At 38.4% G+C, this 21560-nt stretch overlaps 3 protein-coding genes across 7 annotated transcripts; 2 read left to right on the forward strand and 1 right to left on the reverse strand.

Moving 5' to 3' along the window:
* Positions 1 to 151: 151 nt before the first annotated feature.
* Positions 152 to 1594, reverse strand: LOC140778557 (scarecrow-like protein 15). The gene has a single exon (XM_073123347.1). It carries the CDS (start codon positions 1592 to 1594, stop codon positions 152 to 154), a length of 1443 nt encoding a protein of 480 aa, XP_072979448.1.
* Positions 1595 to 3578: 1984 nt separating this feature from the next.
* On the forward strand, positions 3579 to 13015 carry LOC140778200 (J domain-containing protein required for chloroplast accumulation response 1). 3 transcript variants are annotated; one of them, XM_073122795.1, is made up of 10 exons: positions 3580 to 4235; positions 5205 to 5854; positions 5970 to 6077; positions 6168 to 6568; positions 6672 to 6783; positions 7579 to 7631; positions 9242 to 9307; positions 9389 to 9466; positions 11498 to 11674; positions 12650 to 13015. In XM_073122795.1, the coding sequence occupies exons 1-10, from the start codon at positions 3829 to 3831 to the stop codon at positions 12686 to 12688; spliced, it is 2091 nt and encodes a 696-aa protein (XP_072978896.1). In that variant the 5' UTR covers positions 3580 to 3828; the 3' UTR covers positions 12689 to 13015. The 3 variants fall into 3 exon arrangements, 2 of the variants coding, with proteins under 2 accessions (XP_072978897.1, XP_072978896.1); XR_012107162.1 differs by lacking the exons at positions 7579 to 7631; positions 11498 to 11674; positions 12650 to 13015 and having other exon boundaries at positions 3579 to 4235; positions 9389 to 9463; XM_073122796.1 differs by lacking the exons at positions 7579 to 7631; positions 9242 to 9307; positions 9389 to 9466; positions 11498 to 11674; positions 12650 to 13015 and adding an exon at positions 7134 to 7550 and having other exon boundaries at positions 3579 to 4235.
* A 3462-nt stretch (positions 13016 to 16477) lies between these two features.
* LOC140778215 (deSI-like protein At4g17486) lies at positions 16478 to 20889 on the forward strand. Of its 3 annotated transcripts, none has more exons than XM_073122822.1 (4): positions 16478 to 16788; positions 17465 to 17675; positions 19180 to 19467; positions 20303 to 20889. In XM_073122822.1, exons 2-4 carry the CDS (start codon positions 17465 to 17467, stop codon positions 20545 to 20547), a joined length of 744 nt encoding a protein of 247 aa, XP_072978923.1. In that variant the 5' UTR covers positions 16478 to 16788; the 3' UTR covers positions 20548 to 20889. The 3 variants fall into 3 exon arrangements, with proteins under 3 accessions (XP_072978923.1, XP_072978922.1, XP_072978921.1); XM_073122821.1 differs by having other exon boundaries at positions 16479 to 16788; positions 17461 to 17675; XM_073122820.1 differs by lacking the exon at positions 16478 to 16788 and adding an exon at positions 16812 to 17065 and having other exon boundaries at positions 17461 to 17675.
* The last annotated feature ends 671 nt before the right edge of the window (positions 20890 to 21560 follow it).

Raw genomic sequence — 21560 nt, forward strand, 5'->3', positions numbered from 1 at the left:
AGCTACTTGCCACCACCTCTTTCTTTCAACCTACATATTTTAAATATTAAAAAAAAAAGAAAAAAAAAAGGCAACAACAATAATAGAAGCCAAATTACCAAACACCCACTAACGACAAAGGGCACTAAAAATAAAACGACGGCCACTTCCATTAACACCTCCACGCTGACGTGGCAGCCAGCTGCCTTCCCCTCCAAGTCAGCACTAAGGACCCATCCCTCCTCGCCACGTGGTATCCTTCCGACGGAGCACGCTGCACGAGCCATTCGGCCTGCGACTCGGCGAACTCGCTGAACGCCATGCTCGCGAATCCGGAATCCGAGAGCAACTCTGCCCACGGCTTCGAGTTGGATAGGGTCCACCAGGAACAAACCGATCCGAAAACCCTAGGCCGGGCCACTCCCCTCTCGACTCGCCGGACCGGTTCGTCCCCCGCGCCGGTCGCCGCCGCCGCCGCCTCTACCGACTCCATCACTGCCGCATAGTAGTCCACCCCGTCGGCGATGCTCTGGCGCAGAGAATTCCCTCCGCCTCCACCGCCATCGGCGTCGACGAATACGACGGCACGCGGCGATGCCCTGCGGACGAAGCGGAGGAGCGCAGCGGACGACTCCGGAGCGCCGCCTAGGGATCGGAAGATCGCCGGAGATAGCACGACCGCGACGGGCTCTCCGGTAGCAAGGCGGAGAGAGGAGAGCGAAGCAGCAAGGACGAGGTCGACAGCGAGTCGGAGGCCGAGCCCGCGGGCGAAGTCCCGGAGGTTTTCAGCTGCGAGCGCTGCCTCGGGGCCCCCAGATTCGTCGGGAACGACGGCTGTGAGGCGGATGGCCGGCGACGGGCGTCGGGTGGTGCGGCTTCGGGCGGCAAGCTCTTGGAAGAAGGACGACCACTGGCCGCCGAGGCCGAGGTCGAAGTCGATGACGTGGACGGAGGCGGCAGCTCCGGCGGCGTCGAATGCTTCTAGAAGTGTCTGGTTAGCGGTGAAACTGGCGAACTGGGGGATGAGGGAGAGGTCGGAGAAGGCCTTGTGGGCTCCAATACGTCGGACGATTTGAGCGGCGGAGAGGGGCGGCTCCGAAACCGAGGGGTTATGAGGAAGCAGGGATAAAAGCGCTTCCTTGAAGTGAAAGGCGGCGCGTTGTATCGGATTTCCCGAGGGGCTCTGGAGATAATAATTGAGCCGCGCCAATATCCCCTGAGCAGAGGCGAAATCTCCGCACTCAATATAAGTAGCAGCTTGGAGGAGCAAATCGAGATGATTGCGATCAAAGGAAGGAGAAGAGTTGGAGACTAACAAGTCGTCTAAGGGGTTGAAGAATTGGGTGTTAGGATCGAACGACTGCGGGATGAGAGGGGGCCTGAGGAGGTCGGCGTCGTCCCTCTCGGAGAGAAGCCAGGCGACTGGGTCCCAATCGTCGGTTGGTGGAGGTGCAGGGAGGAGGTGGTGGTGGTGGGGGAGGGGATGGAGGTTAGGGGGTGTGGTGGTGGTGGCGGTGACGGCGGAGGCCGGGCTGGATGTCAGGTTGGGGTCGAGGACGGAGGTTGGCTCGTAGTAAAATTGATCAGTGGTTGTGAGTGATTTAAAAGACTTCATGAGCCTTTCTTGGACTCTCACCTCTCTCTCTCTCTCTCTCTCTCCCTCTCTCTCCCTCTCCTTGATCTCCTTCTGCCTTCTGATCTCTTCTTTGTCCGGTTTCTTAATTAAGAGGAGTAGGGGGGGTTTCTGCAGTTACAACGCGGAGGATTATATGGTAGACGTACGTTGGTTGCGAGGGATGACGGATGGATGCATGCATCTGGTGATCAATGCACATGACATGGGCGACATGATTCAAAAGGACTCTTTTATCTCGTTAGGCTTCAAGGAGAAGCCGCTGCTTTCGGGATTTTTATGAGCCCTTGGTAGTGCTTAAGCTACTGACACAGGATTCTATTTTCTAACCTCTGCTATTAAGTCGCTAGCTTCCAAATATCCAGATGCATACGAATTCTGTGTAGCCTGAGTTTTAGACGATCTTAATGGTCCTTAATAGGCACTCTGTTGTTCCTATCAACAGAGACGGGACCTGGCTTGCTAAATCCACAAGAATGAATGCCACAATATATGTAAATATATTTATATAGATATATCTATAAATCTCTTAAAAGAAGAAGATGAGGGTGAATCAAAGCCCAAAGCTAAACCACATATCCAAAGTATCCACTATACCACATTAGCTAGCTGGGGGACCTCATCAGCATGTAGCATAGCAACGTTGCTTCCTCACCCATGCCATGCATGTCTGGCCACTTTGCCTTTTTTTCTTGAGTGGGCAATGATGGTCACCTTTCTACATGGCTTTGGCTAGTAGAATCTGACAACCCCTTGCTTTTGTGAGGCACAAGCTAGCGAGCCTTCCTTCCTCCCCATATCGTGTAGGAGCCGTGTCCTAAAACCCAAAGGGGGCTGAACCCCCAACAAGATATACTTTGAATATGATCACTAAATGGTGAGTAAAGCAAGGCATGATGAGAATAATTTTGCATTATAGACACATGTTGTTCCCATCATTGCCGCTCTTTTATTGTCATGGGAATTTTAGCTAGCCTTGGTGGAGATCAGCGTCATAAAAGTCATACGTATTTTTTTTTGCTAAACCCTAGCCTTTTGTGTACTGGCCTATATGTCTCATCCTTTAGGAATCCTTTATCCGTCCAGCCTTTAGGCTTTTGTAAAGACCGCACTTACACGCCTTTTGGGTCTAGGATCATCACCTCTCATTCAGTCAGATCCACTTAAGTTGGTGCTCAATTGTAGTAAGCTACTTCGATTTTGTATTTTGCTTGGGTAGCCCCGCAAAATAGACAATATACTACTACTGATGACATTTGATATGTATAACCAAGCAGTCTTACTCTTACACCATGCATGCATAATTGCATATGTAAACTATTAATTCTTAGGTAAAAGACTAAAAGCTAGTGGTTAGTGTTGGAACGCAGCAACCAAATTGAAAAAGCTTTCTGCACATCAGCACGGCTCACAAACAAACGGGAAACCTCTGCTCGGCATTTACATGCATAGCTTACGTAGAAGACCAGTATGTATGTCTCTATATGTTAATCGCTGAATCATACGATTGGACGGAGGAGATATAGACTGGCCCCACAATTGGAACATATTCTTGTGACGTCAGTCTTCTTTAATTTCCTTCCCTAGTCAGCGTGCTTTACACGCTGACACGAGTCACTTCCATCAGTTCACACAACTAGCCATCATCATGGAGCAGGTCTCGATGCCATGCATGCATGGTGGATCCATGGCATGGTTGACCCGACAAGGCCCTACTCAAAGGACCATGCAAATGTGATCCTAAATGTGACACGTAGACAATTGGCGGGACCCATCCGTCGCCATCTGATGGAGCTATGAGGGTTTTTATTAACGCTCAGATTGTTGGTTTGTTTAGCCATTTCCATGAGATGGTCTATCAAATTAAAAATAAAAAAAAGGGTGCAGGCTATACTTAATTGCAAAAGTTAAGTAGATTTAAGTGAAGGCTTCCGCCCGCCATGAGAAAGTATAATAGGCCACTTTGTGGTCGAGATAATGTGTACTTGAACCCACCTCTCCTCCCTTCGTCTTCCACTCCAACCCCATGCCATCTCTTTCCTCTCTCCTCGTCCACAAATGTATCGATTCCCCGGGCCCAACCCCAATTCTAATCCTAACCCCAAGCTTTGTTCCTCTTCTCCACCGCAATTCGTCTCCGGATCAGCGAATCCGAACTTTTCGATCTCGTTATAAGTATTGTTCAAATGCTGCGATTTTGATTGCTTGATCTTGCTATGGAGAAGATATTGGAGAGAGATCACACCATCGGCTACTCGAAGAGGAGCTCCGATGTCGATTTCCAGGACGTGTTCGGTGGCCCGCCGAGGCGGCCTTCCCTGTACGAGCGGCGCCGGAGCTTAGCGGATCCAGATTCTTTCGATTCCCACCCGTCGTCGCGAGAGAGGGGGATTAGGAAGGACAGCTTGGGGTCTCGGCGGCAGTGGTCGGGTTTGGGGGAGAAGCCGGTCTTCGGGGAGATCAATAGTCCGATTAGGAGAAGAAATCTGGGCGATGATTTCTATAGCGATATATTTCCGGGAAGCGATTCTTCGTGTTCGACGCCGAAGAGGGTTGATCGGGATGTTTTCTCTTCGTCCCCCGGTTCGCGGGTCCTCAGCCCGAGCCAACATTTGCCGCCGAGGTATGAGTCATTTTGTGGGAGGTGCATCTCTGCCTGCACAGATCAAGTTTTCCCCTCTTTTTTTTTTCTGTAGTTGTTTGTTATTTTAATATTTTTTGGCTTTAATTTTATTATTTGCTTATGTTAGTAAACGTTATTTTGGCTACAAATGTGAAATTTTGGAAATTAACTTTTATTTCTGTAGCATGAGACTTAAGATACTCTAATTGTGTGATTAAACTTGATTCATATAATGGCATCTCTTTATTGAATGGCGAATCTCTGATATATTTATCCCCTTATCTCAAAAGGTAGTCTTCCTAAGCATTAGATTGTGCCACCTCAGCCTCAGCACCATGCTACCTCTTATTCTAGAATATTAGTTATACTCTTCTAAACTTCGATATCTTTTGCATTATTTTGAACACTCCAAGGTCTGCAGTTTCATTGTTGTAACGAATATTTTATTTTTCCCCCTCCGTTTCTTATGTCTATGTCTGTCATGGATGAGGATTTCTGCATGACAACTTGCTGATTTATTTGTACATCAAGGAATCTGTACATGCTGCCAACAAGTCTTGATCCTGATATACATAAAAGTTTGTCAAATGATTTTGTACCAAATTTTTCAGAGAACAGCTTTAATTGTTTCATCCAGCATACACTTGTAATACTACACATATTCTCAAATTTCACATAGTAGTGTATCTGAGTTCCCACCTTCCATACCACAATTTCACCCTTATCCATACAGGTTGTTCCATCCAAAGAGAGAATTAATGCAACTAAAGATTTGGAATAAATTTATGCATAAGGTAATATCCTTGTCATTAATTTAGCTATCTCACTTATGTTCTTGCCTCTCAACAAGCTCTAATCTGGGTTATTATACACATTAAGGTAATTAAGTCAGTTTGCTACTGTATAATTTTTTTTTATTATGTCAGTTGCTTTGCTCCTATTTCTGACATCAACTTTTAATATTCCCAGCCTCTCCATGAAGTTGGCCAAAGGCATAGATCAACAAACATTTGGTTCTCCCACTCGGCATGTTCTCTATAAAAATGAGGATGGAGCTCCTGATGCATATAGTTTTCCTTCTTCACCATATACTTCCATGTCCAATTTACCAACTCGACCAGTTGTTGAACAAGATGACTTGAGAAATGATACCCATGGCCTGTTCCGCTATAGCTCTTTATCCCGGTTATTTTCTCGTAATGGAGATAAACCAAACTCTATTAATACTGCCAGTTCTTTGGAAAGTCAATCTCAAAGATTTGCATCTAGCTTAGAGAGCTACATCAACAGCAGTCAATTCCATTTCTCTATATATAAGTGGGCAGGCAAAGGAGTCTCACTAATCTTACCATATACTCCAAATGAAAGAAGTGAAAAGGTAAGCGGACTTAGGGGATTTCCTGAAGTGGTCATACAAGGAATTGACCTGCTTGCCGATGATGATAATATTTCTACTAACACGGGAGCATCCAAAAGCCAAACAGAAAATGAACATTACAAGTTGCGAAATGATGTCTTTATGCAAAGAAAAGATAATTCAGGTTTATCAAGTGTGGAAGACACTCAACCAGCTGAGTTTGAGAGGATGTACCTTCGGAGTGAAGTAACTAAACAATCAGGTCTTCTGGAGTTAATTTTTTTTATTGCTATTGTTGATGCTTAATTTCTAAGCCAACACGTACAGCATGATGACATATGCCCTAACATCTTTCGTCCATTTTTCCCTTTTATTAGGTACACACAATGACATTAATGAAGAAGTTCTTGTTGCCTTTCCTGACAAAACAAAATCCAAATTGAAGAATCTTCATCAGCTTTTCAAAGATGGTGTTGAAAAACTAGGTAACTCATTGCCAACTTGCACAACTTAAACATGATTGATCTTTCTAATTTAGTTAATCTTACATGCTTCATACATCCTTTTGGCTATAGGAAGTGAGTCTATGATTAGACAGGATGAAGACGTGGAAGGTTTCTCTGGAGGAATAAAATATTCTAGTGATGATATAAAATCTAAGGAGCAAGAAGGGAGGGAAATCCCTCGTATGGAAGAAATTAGGCCTAATGAGCGAGACACCCAGAAACCTTCCGAAGATAAGGTGCTTGGGACCAAAGTGAAGGGAAAGGTAAAAGAATTTATCAGAATATTCAATACCGAAGGTTCGCCAAAGCGAAAACCCACACTGGAAGCTCGAGATCAAAGGTCTACAGGAAAAAGTAGGACCAAAAACAGAGTTGAACACCAAGTTAGTGCTTCTGATTTCAGGGAAAATGAGGAAGTTAAAACAACACAAATGAATGATAAAAGCGCATTTCCACTTATCTCTTCTCCAGTACGTTCACCATCTTCTCAAAAAATATAATCATATACTATCAATACCCTACTTGTAAGTTGTAATTAAGCATGTTTGCCTGAGTAGCTTCTAATTATTTCAGATAAATGAAGCGCTAGAGAAGATGGAGAAAGAGTTCCCTAATATGAGTTATGATGTCCATCGAATCAATGACCTTTCTCCTGAAAGGAATGAAACATTTGAATCATGCTCTGGTTAGTTCTTTTAAACCTGAATAAGCGTGAAATGCAAATCTAGTTAGTTTTAACTTGCCAAGAATTTGATGTTAGCTACATTAAATGGATGGCGTTTCAACTTCTTTGAGTAATGCTATTATGCTAGAAATATATGAAGGAAAAAAGTCAAAAACTAACATCCTTGCTATCCTTTTTCTTCTTTTTGCTGAAATCTCCTGTTATTGAGACCCTACAGTATGAGGATCTGGAAAAAAAAAATAGAAATAAAGTAAATTCAAGTAAAGTTTTTCGATAGATCCTTTTGATGGATAGTGGAACACTGTTTTAATATAAGTTTAAAGTCCACTGATCATTCATTTCCTGCACAGTAGTGGAAGTAGCATAGAGTAGAAAAGTCAAGATAGAAGTTTGGAGAAGATAAAAGAGAAACCGAGACAAAGGAAAACAGTAAGTGAATATAGCTCTAATTTGGCACCATTTTTACTTCTAGTACATAGATCATTTATTACTGCAAGGTTTAAGCTATTGCTGCTTCAGAGTCAAGCATAATGGACTTCCTTGCTGAGCTGATACCTCGGAGGACTTCATGAAATAGAGAAGGATAGCTCTCATCTCTTGTTACATCTATCTTTTAGGGAAAAATAAAAACCTGAGGAACTCTTACATCTGAGCAAAGAATCAGACATAGAAGCTACTGATCTTATTTTATTTTTTTATATCTTCCTGTAATATAAGTTTTTATGCTATTCCCATTAGTAAATTCATGTGTAAGCTTCTAGGAGTCTAACTTCTGAAATTTTGTATCTTTATTAGCCGATGCAGTAGATGCTGAGGAATCTCATTTTGAAGATCTTGAGGAATGCCTGGTATGTTTAACTTTTCCTCTATGTTGATTTATACATCACTATAACATTGCTAATGAAAAGCATATGAAAGCAGATAACAGATGCATGTCAATTTGCATGGATTGCCTAATCTTGAAATTGCTATAAAACTAGTCTTATTTTTCCTTGATAACCAATGGACCCTTCATGGGCTTAATAGAATTCCTTCAACTTAGGGATTTTATTGTCGTTCTACAAATTAGGTAATCCCAAGCCTTGAATGTGAGAATTCTACCTTCAGTGCTCCTGCCTTCTGGATATACTAGTGCATTCTGACGTAGATGTCTTTTTTATGGATTAAAGGACCAAATTCACTAATCTATGTCTAATTCACGTGCTACCAGTGGTGACTATTTCTATTTCATTGAGAGAAGGATTTCTTGTCATTGCACTTGGTGGTCTGCATTTCAGTGCCTATTGCACCTCTAAGTCGAAGATTGTGATGTTTGTCATCTTACCAATTGGAGCCATGTTTACTTCAGGCTGACAAATTTTCCACCTGGATTTAGCGACTGAGTTTTTCATCAATTGCCCTATATATAAGTAAGAAAATTCTGATTATGCCTTGTTGGCTCTCATGCTGTATCAGTGCTCTGGATTTTACCCCGTTAAGGTTGGAATTTATATTTGAAACTCTGCTAATTTAATTGAGTGACGGAAGTTCAACATAAATCAGCATAATACACTTCAGTTGTTACCGGTAGCATGATTTTTTCTACAGACCTTGAACAGGGCATAATGAGGAGCTGCTACCTCTCCTGGTGAGGGTCAGCGACAATAGTGGGATTATCCTTATTATGAATTTAGTACTTGTCAGAACTTAATAACTTATATCTCACTTCTCCAATGCTGCCTGTTAATATTTTCTTATAAATAGGTGGCATGTATATGAATTAAACCAACGATGGTCGTGCCACAGGCATGGACCGTGCCGACCACTGGCCGGCACGACACGTGCTGTAAGAGAATGAGAGAAAAAGGTAAGGAATGCTTACCTTCGCTTTCGCAGTCGCCGCCGCTATCGCTCACTGCTTGCCGATTGCCTCTCACCGTTGCTTTGTAGACTCTCTCTCTCTCTCTCCCTCGGGCGAGCTAGGACACCCGACGAAGTGATGGTGAGCGGCAGGCAGTGAGCTATGAGTAGTGAGCGATGGCGATGAGTAGCTTGACGACGAGGTCAATGGTGAGCGACGAAACTATTAGGAGGGGTGCCATGCAGCACCCCTCACGCCACGTGCCAGTACGCCGCAGGCATGGCCATCCATGGATTAAACAGAATAAAAGATTGGTGATTGAAGTTCATACTCATTTGTTTCTTGTGCCATCTACCTTGGGAATCATTACAGCATAGAACTAAACAACATGCAACATTGATTAATACTGCTCCCACAACCCCCCTTTTCTGTTTATTTTTCTGTTTGTTGCTTCTTAATAGTACCTTTCTTTTTGCTAGAACATGACATTCTAGCAGACTACTGCAAATTTGATAGTCATACTGCTTCATAGTTATACTAAAAAGAAGTTTTGCTGTTATGTGATGAATGTTTTTACCTGAAGATTTTGTTTTTATTTTTTGCTACTTCAAATACCAGGTTGAACAATTATCTGATGATCAGGATCAACCTATGCAAAATGATATGCAGAAAGATCAAATCAAAGTAGGTTGCAAAATTGGATTCAAATCAATTAGCATTTACATGTTCTTTTCCTAATTTTTTTTTCTGGTTGCTGCAAATCAGATATCTGATTCTAAAATACGAGAGTGGTCAAAAGGAAAAGAAGGAAATATTAGATCACTGCTATCAACTCTTCAACATGTGAGTATGAGTCTTGCAGCCAACTAATAAGTGCTAATTCTCAATTTCTTTTTTGGAAAACAACAGAAGTGGTGTTTCTCATCTGTTTGCACTCTGTTACAATTTTTAGCAAGGTGAAGATGAACAGTGCGTTATCATTTTCATTCATCTGTATACTTTGCTAGTACAGGGATAATGCTGGATATTTATTTTAGGTATTATCTTCCCTCAGGCATAGAGAGCCCGCTAAGTGACTGCATAATGTAAAGGAATGTTCTCGCAGGGAATTGGTTTACTTAACATGCATTTTGACTGAGCTTCATCCCTGTCTCTGTGTTATTAACTTGTTAGATTGATTTTTTCTGATTCAATAGTTTGGGAAGCTTTCTGGCATGGTCTGCCATGGTCATTGCTAGATTATATTTCAACTAAGTCATTATGTAGAATTGTAGATCATATATTGTTGCTACTACTATCTGAAATTGATTCAAGATAACAACAATTTATTGTTGTCTTCCAAGCCCTAATGCTATGCATGTATTTATAAGCCGGCCACCAGCCACATTGATGCTATTTGAAAATTAGATTTACGGCAATCTGCTATGGAGCAGTTAAACTCAGCTTTCTTTTCCACTCACCTCTTCGCATCATCTGCTTTAGAGCAGAAATTTTCAAGTAGCTTGGGCAGGTTGTATCAAATATCATAAATTGGATCATGGATGAAGGTAGTTCGGAAAGTCTTGATGGAGTTGGAGGGAAGGTTCGGGGCAGGAGAGGAGGTAACGGAGACTTGTGTCATAGCAAATTGTATGGCAAGGAAAGAGAAGTATTATGATATTAGGGAGACAAACCTGAAAAGTAGAAGAGAAATAGCAAATGTGGGTGTTGATTAGTCATTTAGAGTCTATTAGAATGTGGCTAACTGGATCCATTTTTCTGTCATAGTTTAAGTACCTCTAACCAGGCTAAGAAAATTTAGTTTTTGGTTGTAAAATAGACTAAAATGTAATTATTATCTTTGTGTAATGTGAAAAGGTGAAAAATGTGTCAGTTTTAGTGGAAAATAGGTAATATATAAAATTAATGGGCCAAAATGTCCTCTAACTTTGATGATAAATTTTAAAAATATTCATTTTTATCAAAAAGAGCTTTTCATTGTGGACTTGTGGGCTTACGTGCTTGTAAGCGGACAAGCACAATGCCCACAAGAGCAATGGCGCTTGTTCACAAGCGGGCTTACATATTCTTTTTTATTTTTCTGAAATAATGTAAGTTTACTACTATTTTTGAAAATAATAATGTAACATTACTATTTTATTTTTCTTGTTATAAGACCGCATGGTTTACATTATCTTTTTAATATTTTTAATATATTTTTGGTATTGCAAACTTTATTAAAAAAGAAAAGTAAATTATTGCAGGCTTAAAAGCTCGCAAGCCCGTAACCATGTTATAGTTATTACGGACTTAGTAAGTTTTAAATCTTTTTTAAAGAGAAATATATTTATTTTGGAGGAAAATTAAAGATATATGAGATATGATATAAAATAGAGGTGCCATTATTACTTTGATGTGATATAAGAAAAAAATATTATTTTTTAAGAAAATTTGAGTATGTGTAATGCAAATAGTACAAAAATGCTATTATTAAATTTGTAAAAATATAAATACAAGTTATTTCAGAGGTAATATTATAATTTCAGAAAAATTTAAATTTTGAAGTTTTGGTTACTGAACGTGGTTAGGAAAAATATAGTGTTTAGTTATTGAACATAGTAAGAGACCCCTAATCGAGTTTAGGGACTAACCCTAAACTCAAACCTAGCTTATGATATGTTATAGATCTAGACTGTTCTTAATCTTTTCATTAAAATGCCTTGAACTAAACATCATAGACAGCTCAAAAGGTTAGTTCAAAAGTAGAGTGTAAATACATAATTCGAGTAAATGTTACCCTTATTGAATTTCTGAACGATCTGTTCCGATTCATCATTTTTAAAATTAAAAAACTCCTAATTAAGTACTATAATTTTTTTTCTTCTTACTTTCTAGATTCTTTGGCCCGAGAGTGGATGGAAACCAGTTCCACTTGTTAATATTATTGAAGGAGCATCTGTGAAGAGAGCTTACCAGAAGGCACTGCTTTGTCTTCATCCAGATAAGCTCCAGCAGAGGGGTGCTGCCATGCATCAAAAGTACATCGCAGAAAAAGTTTTTGACATTTTACAGGTACTTGAGTCATATTGAAAGTTTATTGCTTTTTTTTTATGCGGACATTATTAACTTTGATCTTGGAAATTTACTGATAAGATATGCATCATACATCTCTATAACTTATACTTAGCCTTTCTATGTGATGTGTGGGAAATTAAATTTGAAAATGGCAATTAGTTTCTATCTTGTAAAGTAAAAATGAGTTTGGAGGTAAATCTTAGTTGCTAATCAATGATATTTAGGAATGGAAATTCCATCTTCACTTTTATCATTTCACACGTACTGAATGGCCTATCTCATACACTGTAAGATTATTCAACTTTTCACCATGGAAGTTTACTGTGGCAAAAGAAGTGCTCAACCAGCTTACTGTGCCAAGCCATCTGGTTCACCTTATGATTTTAGGGATTATCAGAAATATTTTTAAAATGGTTTTCAGGTCATCACTGCTCATGGACTGGGGGAATGTGCAATCAAAACATCCAGGGAAGATGAGAAAGAATATATGTGTGTGTATGTATGTATGTATGTGTGTGTGTCTATATATATATATATATATATATATAGAGAGAGAGAGAGAGAGAGAGAGAGAGAGAGAGAGAGAGAGGAGAGGGGGTGGGGGATAGACTAAACATTGTCGCACAAGATGAAGGGAATGAGACATTGATAAGAGGTTAGACCTGTAATCTCATGACAAATCAGAGAGTCGTTGGTTCCAGTTTAAGTAATATAAAAATGTGCAGAAACCAGAAATATCGAAGCACCCCTATTTCGCCTGTATCAAGGGCGCTGCCACTCTTGCATAGCTTGTTTAGCAGGTGTTCAAAAGGTTGAATGATTACTGTTATCTTATGAAGCATTATTGAACTTTAGATTATGTAAGCTGTGAAAGTAGCCAAGTTTAGTTTCTCATCTAGCAGTTACTAGTTCGTACTTGTCAAGTTAGATACATATTTGAACCTCATGATCAATAATTTTCTGTTCTTGCAGGAGGCATGGACTGAATTTAATTCACTTGGTTCATTCTGATGTGGGGCTGCAAGTTTTAATTTGCTCGAGAACGATGTAAAGTACGGAAGATCTACTTCACACTTGTTCAAGATGTATACAAGGCATTAGATGTCTGTCAGATATAGCAAGAACACAGGAATGGATTATAGTCCAATTGTCTAAAGAGCTGCCTGTCACGCATACAATGCCCAGGTCCACACATATATTTCCATTTGTCTACATCTTGCAACACTCTGAATCCATGTCAGATTACTTTTCATGATTATGGATCACGAAAATGAAACATAATAAAACATGATACTCATTTGATGGTTTGATCCTGTCTGAACATGCATACTTGTGAAGTCATGTGATACTACTACTTGATAAACTTGATAGCACCCTTTGCACATATGAACTTATTTAAACAAGCCCAAAGAAGTCATTGATGACTGTTTGATGGAACACTACCGAATCAGCTTGCTTAACAGATAAACAAATAGCCTTTCAAATCAGGTCTGTATCTGTGGCCCAGGAGGACAGTAGGCGGAGTAAGAGGACGTAAATATATCGAACCAAAGTAGGTCACAGTGCTGCGTCTAGTTTATCATTGTTTATCTGTCATTTTGTCTTGTTTGTTAATGACCACTATACCAGTTGTATCCATTCCAGCTTATGCCAGCTGACATTGATCTGTCCTACTTATTAAATTTTGGTTGACGCCCGACCTTAACCCCAAACCAACTGAGGGTCTTACTACGCTAACAACGATACCAAAACTCTAGTTGTCCTCCTTTTCTTTTATCTGATAGATTATGAGTTAGTAAGTGATTCAAATGCTAAGATTGAACGTTTGGGATTACAATATTCCTAATCTATCAAATACTAACTCTAATGTTTAGGGAGGATTAGGAATTGAACTCTTGATCTATGTTGCTGCCCCAGGGGTGATCTGAATTGGATTAGTTTCGCCCGTAAACAACAACAAATAAAAAAGAGGAGAGAGAGAGAGAGAGAAAGTTATCCATCACATGCTGGACACGTGCCCCATACTGGTTACGAAAAGAAAAAAGGAAAAAAGAAAAGAAGAGGAAGCTACGAGTCATTGATTCGGCGTGGGTCTTTTCTTCTTTGTACCTTTTTACCGCTGGGCGCTGGCTGCCTTGGTTGCACGGGTTTTACTACTACTTCTCCCCCTCGAACTCTCTTACCCACCCACCAATTGCGCTGATGAGCGCAGTATGCTAGAAAGTAAAAAAGAGAGTTCTCCTTTCGAAGATTTCTTTTAGTTTCAAGGTGATCGTCGGCGATTGCCACGACTTCAATACTTCGTTGCTGACTGAAATATTCTACGAAATTCTTAGACTTTAATTAATTATAACTTAGATCAATCTCAACTGTATTGTAACCCTCGGACTTTATTTATATTTTTTCTGTGCTTTATATAAGATTAGTATTTCTTTGACCGGTGGCAATTAGAAATATCTTTTGCCATGGAATAGTACTTGGTTAAAAAGAAATATGTTTTACGAGTGTTTAAGACATCATTAAGTTTTCTTTCTTTTTTTCCAAAAAAAATTAAAAATCTCTTTTACTATCTTTGTTTTTTTTTTCTTTGTTTGGTTCGTGAATAAAATTTATTAAGAATAATTTTATACACAACTGTTAAAATTTACTTATATTTTATTATTTGGTTGTAAAATATAATGATTACTTTGAATAAATTTATACAATAGTCTATGTTTAGTTACTAACTATGAATAAATATATTATTTATATTAAATTTTTTTGCTTAGAAAGCGTATATAACTTTATTATATCTTCTATCTGTGATAAAATTTTATACATAATTTGTCACGTGATTTATCTTATAAAAGTTTGACTAAAATTTTATATACGTGATTGTTTAGTTGTAAAATATATTTAAAAAGTTATAATTCACGAAAAAGCATCCCTTATGCGCGAACTTAATACCACTTTAGTTTTAATCTTAATTAATTAGATTAAATTGATGATTAATTTTTATAGTAATAATATTTTGAATAATATAAGAAACCAACCAACGAGGAAGAAACAAAAGAAAATCAATATCACAAGATAAGATAACTAGTCACGGCGTTTGTTTTATATTCTCATATAACAACAAATGGCTTTCCTTTCCAAATCTTGAAGAATAATCCATAACCTAATTAATTATAGTTCCAACTTTGGGATTTGAGAAATTGCTGATGGTTTTGATTAATGGAGTATGTTTAAGTAGCACGCCTCGACGTGTATCCGAAGTGGCCATTTCACTCACACGATGGGGTTGACTTTGCTTGTTTTCCGATGTTTATAATTCCATTACTACCCGATCAATTTGATCCAAGAAAAACTAAATAATCATTGCTCTTACGATGCAAGATTATTCTTTTTAATAGTTTGAAGACGGTCAAAACTAATGGAAGCAATTTGGTAGAGTACGATACAAAGGTACTAACTCAACTTTCGCAGAGTTGGTAGATATTCTTTTCTATGATCACGGACATGGATCAATTTTAATTTTAAATAATTATTATGAAGAAAATTATTTAATAGTTTAATGACTTAGTTCAATAGCTCGGTTTGATTAATGACTCAGCAGTGCGTAGTGTGATAACTTAGAGTAAATTTCAGCGAGCAATAATTCAACGATGCACACGATTTAAAGTCTTAATTAAGCATCTTAATATATTAGTTAAAGCTTAATTGTCTCTAGGGAGAATTAACTCTTTTATAATTTGAGTTATGGAATAATAAAAGACTGAAACAAGTAAACAATGTAAAGAATCCAAACGTTTAGTCTCTTTTGAGCATCCGTTTGTTGATAATTCCGATAGGTGATCTATACTACACTATCCATATTCGATATAATATGTTTGAGGAAATAAAACGGGGGAAAAGAAAAAGGTTGCGGTTTTGGTATTTGATGAAACTAAGAACAAAACCTCTCACTAAATTTTAAAGTTTAACATCATATTATTCTTAATTTATGTATAAACAAAATTCTAACATAGATGAGCAGATGATATAAAAAATAATTCATCAATTATAAAATATATTTTCCTAAAATAATTAAGCTGATTTTATTCTTCTTTTTAATTTTTAGGTAAGAGACATCAAAATTTAAAAAAAAATAAAGCAAATTAGATTAAATTGTTTCTACTTTATTTTTTCTCCTTTTTGGTACAGCTTGGATGAGTATAATTTTATAATCTTTTTAATACAGATTATTTAACACAGTAATTTGATTAAGTTTAATTAACGGTTTCGATATTAATGTGTTTCTACGAATATTTGATAATAAGTATGACTCGGTTTACAAATATTAAAAGAACATAAAATATAGTGTTAGATATACCTTTCCCTTATTAATTATTTTTAATAGGTCATAAATTGGTAAATTAATTATACGTTAGATAAAGCATTCCAAGATGATTCTAATAAGCAAGCTACGATCAACTTAACAATGTACAACTACTGCTTCGACTAAATATCAAACCCAAAAACCTCTGTAATAAATCGATAGGATTCCGCTACTAAGACGACTGTAGCAAAGTTTAAACTCTCTCGTCAATCTTAGCGCCACGTGGCAATAGTAGAGTCGTTGGATCGCGATTAAGCTTCTTCAATCATTAGGAGAGGCTCTAGATTTAAGGTAATTGACCGACTGTCACTTGTTAATACTTCCACTAATCCTTTCTTCATGTGGAAATGATTAAAAATGTAAAAAAGCCCGCCTTCTGAGAAAGGCTTTTGTCCTTTTTTTTTTTAATTTTTTCTTTTACCAGAGATAAGAAAAGGAAAGAAGCCAAATTGGTAGACTAGAGAGAAGAGAGAGGAGAGAGGAGAGAGGAGAGAGGAGGGATCTTTGTTGGCAAATTTCTCCGGAGATTCTCCAACCAAAGCCTGTGTTTTCTTCCCTCGGATGCCGCATTCCGGGATTCCAGTTTAGCGCACAGTAGATTTTGGCCCGTGAGATCTCCTTTTTACCTTTCTCCTAGGCGTCTTAAATTGAGATGGGGAAGGGTTGGTGCTGTTCTTTGGGACCTCCCATGGCGGTTTCGCATGTGGGAATAGGTGGTCTGCTCCGTTGCTGAGTTGGGTTTCCTCCGAGGGGGGTAAGTGGGTCGCCCTCTTCCCCTTTTCCCTCTTGACGCCTTCTATTTTCTGGGGTTTCTTCAAGAACTTTTATTTCTTTTTTCAGTTCTTGGGTTCTTGTTTGTTTCTGGTCTGCCTTTTGTGGTGGGGATTTGGGAAAAGATGACTGCTTTGTTTTTTTCCCCTCATTTTTAGTTTCTTGTTTTGCTTCCGACGTTTTCTTTTCTTCAATTGCTCAAACATTCGAGTTGGGTTTGGTTGGTTCGCCCTGTATGAAGATCTTTTGATGGAATGTAGGTAAAATTTCTGAGCTTTATATTTACGCACTGAATCTTGAACATGCTTTGTAGATATATAAAAAAAAATTCTGATTTACTTCTATGATATTTCCTATAACTATAAGAAAGTCGACTCTTTTTTGCTGTCTCCTTTTTTTTCTTTTCGATCTTAACAGCCCTTGTCTTTGAACTTTTTATAAGTTAGATGTACCAAACTCCAATCTCCTCTTCTTTCATCCTGGGTTTCTTTAGGTTCTTCATGTATAAGATCTTTACTTTCCTTCACTAAAAGAAGAGGATATTAGTCAACAAAATGTAACTTTGTTGTTGTTTCCGTCCAATTTAGTGTATTATTCATGGTTGCTAGGGCATGAATCCTAATTTTTCTTTTCTTCTCTCTTACTCTGCTTGAAGGAAGATGAAGTTGGGTTCAAGGAAGGGATGGAAATCCCTCGTGCCGCTTCGCTTGGGCAGGAAATCCGCCCCTCGTTTCTGTATGTTTCCCAAGGTCCGGTCAGCCAGTCAAACATCAGGAAATGCTCCAGTTTATCTCAATGTGTATGATCTGACACCCATGAATGGCTACGTATATTGGGCAGGTTTTGGGATATTTCACTCAGGGGTTGAAGGTACTACTTGCCCTTCGTTTTATTCGATCAGCATTGTGAATCTAGGTCAATGTTTTTTTTTTTTTTTTTGGTTTCATTGGCTTAATTTGCACGAGCCAGGCAGGATATGGTTTTTCTGTTTAGGAAATTAAATTTAGTTGTGCGAGATTTACCGACTCCCAATATATAATACGTAATTTTAGATTTTACGAGGGATTTTCCATGGCTATTTCCCATATGCTTGTTTTGGCTGCCTTACACTTTATGCATCTATAACCTCCAACTCTGAGCCTGCAAAATGTGGATGGATGTACTGTAACTCTGTAAGCCAGCAATCTCTATTTTTTCAGCCAAAGCCATCAAGCTGCGAAAAGATTGTAGCATGCTAAATGTGCTGTAAGCCAATACAATTAAGTACCATGTGTTGGATGCTTGGACCATTATCATTGTCATTGTGTCCTGGTTTACTTTGATGATTTTGAAGTTTAAACATATCTACTAAAAATGGAGCTTTCTGGACCTAATAAGAGTTAGAAAGTAGTAGTCTTGTTCAAATTGACTTTGTATGACTCTAGATACTAAGTAGCCTGAACTGTCTGAACTAGGTATACCTGAAATTATAGCGACAATTTATGATGTTGTATACTTCAAGGAAGTAATTTATTTGTATTTGTGAAGTATCTTAGGAGTACCTTTTCTGATAACATCTAGAAAATGCTAGCATCCTTGATTTGTAAGTCTTGGATTGTGTGCTTCTATAGTTCTAATAATTACAATCTTACATCATGCATACTACTTGAATGTTGACTACCTTAATTTTTCTAGTCTAAATGAGAATGGTGAATGATTAATATGATGTTCAAGTTACTACCATGTATTTCTCCAATGATAGTTGACTATCCTGTGCATACTATTTTCAGTAGTTAATCTGTTGCAAGAACTATTAAATGCATTGTACAAATATTTCATGCAATTTTGATGTTAATTGTGCACAACTAGGACCTTAATTCCGACAATATTGGTTAGGTAATATTTTTTATTTTATCTGTTCAGCTTGCTTTTGATCAGGGATCTGACGTACTAAGTGATAACATGTTGTTCTTACTATTTTGTACCACATCAATTTTGGTCTTGTCTTCTCTCACGACGCCATTTGTCTGAATGAGCTCACATATCCACTTATGCAAATCCCCTAAAACAACAAATAAGGCATGCAACTGATTAATGCATATGATGATTAGCTAACAACATTCTCTTCTACAGATATGATTATTGTGTTTATCTTGATTTCCCAATAAAATATTGAAACCTTGATCTCCCTAATAAAATGTCAAACACTTGGTCTCCGTAATGAAATGTCAAACATTTAATCTCTCTAGTGACAATAAATTGTGTGCCTAATGGTGCGAGAAACTGAGAATATATTCATAGGATCACTTTGTTTTGAAAGACTTGCAGTTATGTTGATCTCGAAATGATTTTCTTTCTTTCTTTCCTTTCTGAATGCTCTATTTCGCCATTGCAGTTCATGGTGTAGAATATGCATTTGGAGCACATGACTATCCCACAAGTGGGGTATTTGAGGTTGAGCCTCGTCAATGTCCAGGCTTCAGGTTTAGGAAATCAATATTCATGGGTACAACATGCTTAGATCCAATGCAGGTTAGAGAGTTCATGGAGCTTCAATCAGTAAACTACAATGGAGATACCTATCATTTGATTGTCAAGAACTGCAATCATTTCTGCAAAGATATCTGTCATAAGTTGACTGGGAACTCAATTCCAAAATGGGTGAATCGCCTTGCCAGGATAGGTATACATATTTTTGATGCATTAGTTGAGTGTCAGGAGGATCATTCAGTTTTTCTAATTCATCAATTATTGGTTATGTTGTTATTTTCACACCTGTCCTATTATTTACAACTTTAAATGTTGTTATTTTCAGGAATGCTCTAGTCTTCTGTATATGCAAGTATCAGTTCATGACCATGACCTGCTTAGCTTAGCTGTTTTCTTGCACAGCAAACATAGAGGAAAAGCTAAGGACTGGCATGCTGTGTAGAGTTACTTTTTAAAATAAACTACATATTGACTCTCTACTAGGTCTAGATCTAGACTCTGACCTATTAGCTATCAGGCATGATATATATATTCAAACTCCAACCAGAGGATTACTTTTGTTTCTCTATTCTCTGGATTTATGCTTTATGCTTAACTTGCGTGATATCCTTTCATTTAGCTAAGAAGGCTCACGTATGCAATAAGTTATTTGTCAATCTTCATCCAGCATTGAATCTTTTTCTATTATCATGTAAGAATCTTCAGCTTCATGCTGTGATTGTGTGGTGCTGTCTCACTTAATGTACCTGTACAGGGCAGCTCTGCTTATATTTCATTTCTAGTTTTATACTGCAAATGATGACTTGTACACATGCATAGTTATTCTCTGTCTCACTGAGGATAAGCTATTACACAGTTTACATCTGGAGTTTAAATGGATTATACATAGGAAATTTGGCTAGCCTGTCGAATCATCTATCTCGTGTACTTATGGTAGTCCTAGTTATAATAATTTTCCTGCATTCCTATAAGTCGATCAATGAACAAACATGATTAATACATAAGTATTTGATCTTGTTTTGCCGTAGGTGCTGTCTGCAATTGCATTCTGCCTGAGTCGCTTAAGATTTCTGCTGTCCGTCATGACCCTGATTATCAAGCAGAAGATGGTGAGAAAAGGAGGTTGACAAATGCTTTAAGTTGCTTTTCTTCCATCTCAATGTGTCAGAAGCAAATGTCAGCATCTTCTCTTTTCCTGCCCTCTCCCTTAAAAGGGTGTCTTCCACCATGGGAGTTGAGAAGGTCCAATACCGTCCCTTTGAAGGAGAGATAAAAAAAAGGGTTGTTCTATTGAGCATATTCGACAAAGCACCTAGCGTGTTTAGGCATCTTTATTTCCAATGACAATTATTGAACAAATCCTAGTATGGAGTTCAGAACGCGACAGTGATGCATCTGTTTTCCTGAAAGGATTGTCATGCAAGGGATCGATCTTGTAAGGAATGGAGTGCTCGTTGTGATGTCAGTTCCAAAAGAAGTGTATGTTGTGCCAGTCAAAGTGTATGTTTTTCCTTGTATAATTCTGTTTAGGGTGCGTATAATAGTGCTCCAGCAACTCTTTGTAGCTCTGTATTCATCTGACACATCTAAATGCTGATCGGTTTGCCCAAGTAAATTTTTCGTGAGCTTCCAGTCATGTTGTGCTTGTATAATTTTGCTAATGCTATGAACTCTGGGATGTTGCAATGTCATAGGTCCCACTTCGAGTAGCTAAGTCTGTCGTGGGCTTTATGATTTGCTAATAAATTAATTTCCTCATAGTTAAAACCTTTTCTGATGTGATCTTCATCAATTTGAGATTGGGGAAGACTTAGAACATCTACTATATATCTTGTTTCTTGATCATACTTCCTTTGCACCACAGTGAGTAAGTCTGTGTACACCTTGTCTCACTAATATCCAGCATTTGTGGGACCTTTTCATTTAATTTTTTTTTTCTCCTCCAAGGGTGATGGCTGATATGGTTGTAGCTTCAAAAATGGCGTTGCATGGCAGCACAATGTTTATACATTCCAAAGGCAAAGACAAGCATATTCCTCAAAAGCTAGCACTGTGACAAAAGGAAGTAGTGCTTCAAGGAAAGGGAAAGAGACCGTTTCATGTGATATGCTTTTTGCCATAGATGAGGATGGATAAGGATGCAACTCTTTCAAGCCACTCCTGGCTCTGAGGATATAAAGGTCCCTCATCCTATGTCATATTTCGACACACACACACACCTGAAGTGAAGTGACAGAGAGAGATGTAGTTTGTGGGGGTCGGAATAAAAGAGAAGCAGGAGATGGA

The sequence above is a fragment of the Typha angustifolia genome, chromosome 15 (genome assembly GCF_048772165.1).
Source record: "Typha angustifolia cultivar Huaian chromosome 15, ASM4877216v1, whole genome shotgun sequence".
Lineage (NCBI taxonomy): Eukaryota > Viridiplantae > Streptophyta > Magnoliopsida > Poales > Typhaceae > Typha > Typha angustifolia.

What these genes read in the sequence shown, in the direction of transcription:
- LOC140778557 (XM_073123347.1), bottom strand. Translation starts at nt 1,594, where the DNA reads ATGAAGTCTTTTAAATCACTCACAACCACTGATCAATTTTACTACGAG.
- LOC140778215 (XM_073122820.1), top strand. An exon ending in ATTTCACTCAGGGGTTGAAG is followed by an intron (nt 17,676 to 19,179) that starts GTACTACTTGCC and finishes TCGCCATTGCAG; the next exon opens with TTCATGGTGTAGAATATGCA. An exon ending in GAATCGCCTTGCCAGGATAG is followed by an intron (nt 19,468 to 20,302) that starts GTATACATATTT and finishes GTTTTGCCGTAG; the next exon opens with GTGCTGTCTGCAATTGCATT.
- LOC140778200 (XM_073122795.1), top strand. Translation starts at nt 3,829, where the DNA reads ATGGAGAAGATATTGGAGAGAGATCACACCATCGGCTACTCGAAGAGG. An exon ending in AACATTTGAATCATGCTCTG is followed by an intron (nt 6,784 to 7,578) that starts GTTAGTTCTTTT and finishes TATCTTTATTAG; the next exon opens with CCGATGCAGTAGATGCTGAG. An exon ending in AAGATCTTGAGGAATGCCTG is followed by an intron (nt 7,632 to 9,241) that starts GTATGTTTAACT and finishes TTCAAATACCAG; the next exon opens with GTTGAACAATTATCTGATGA.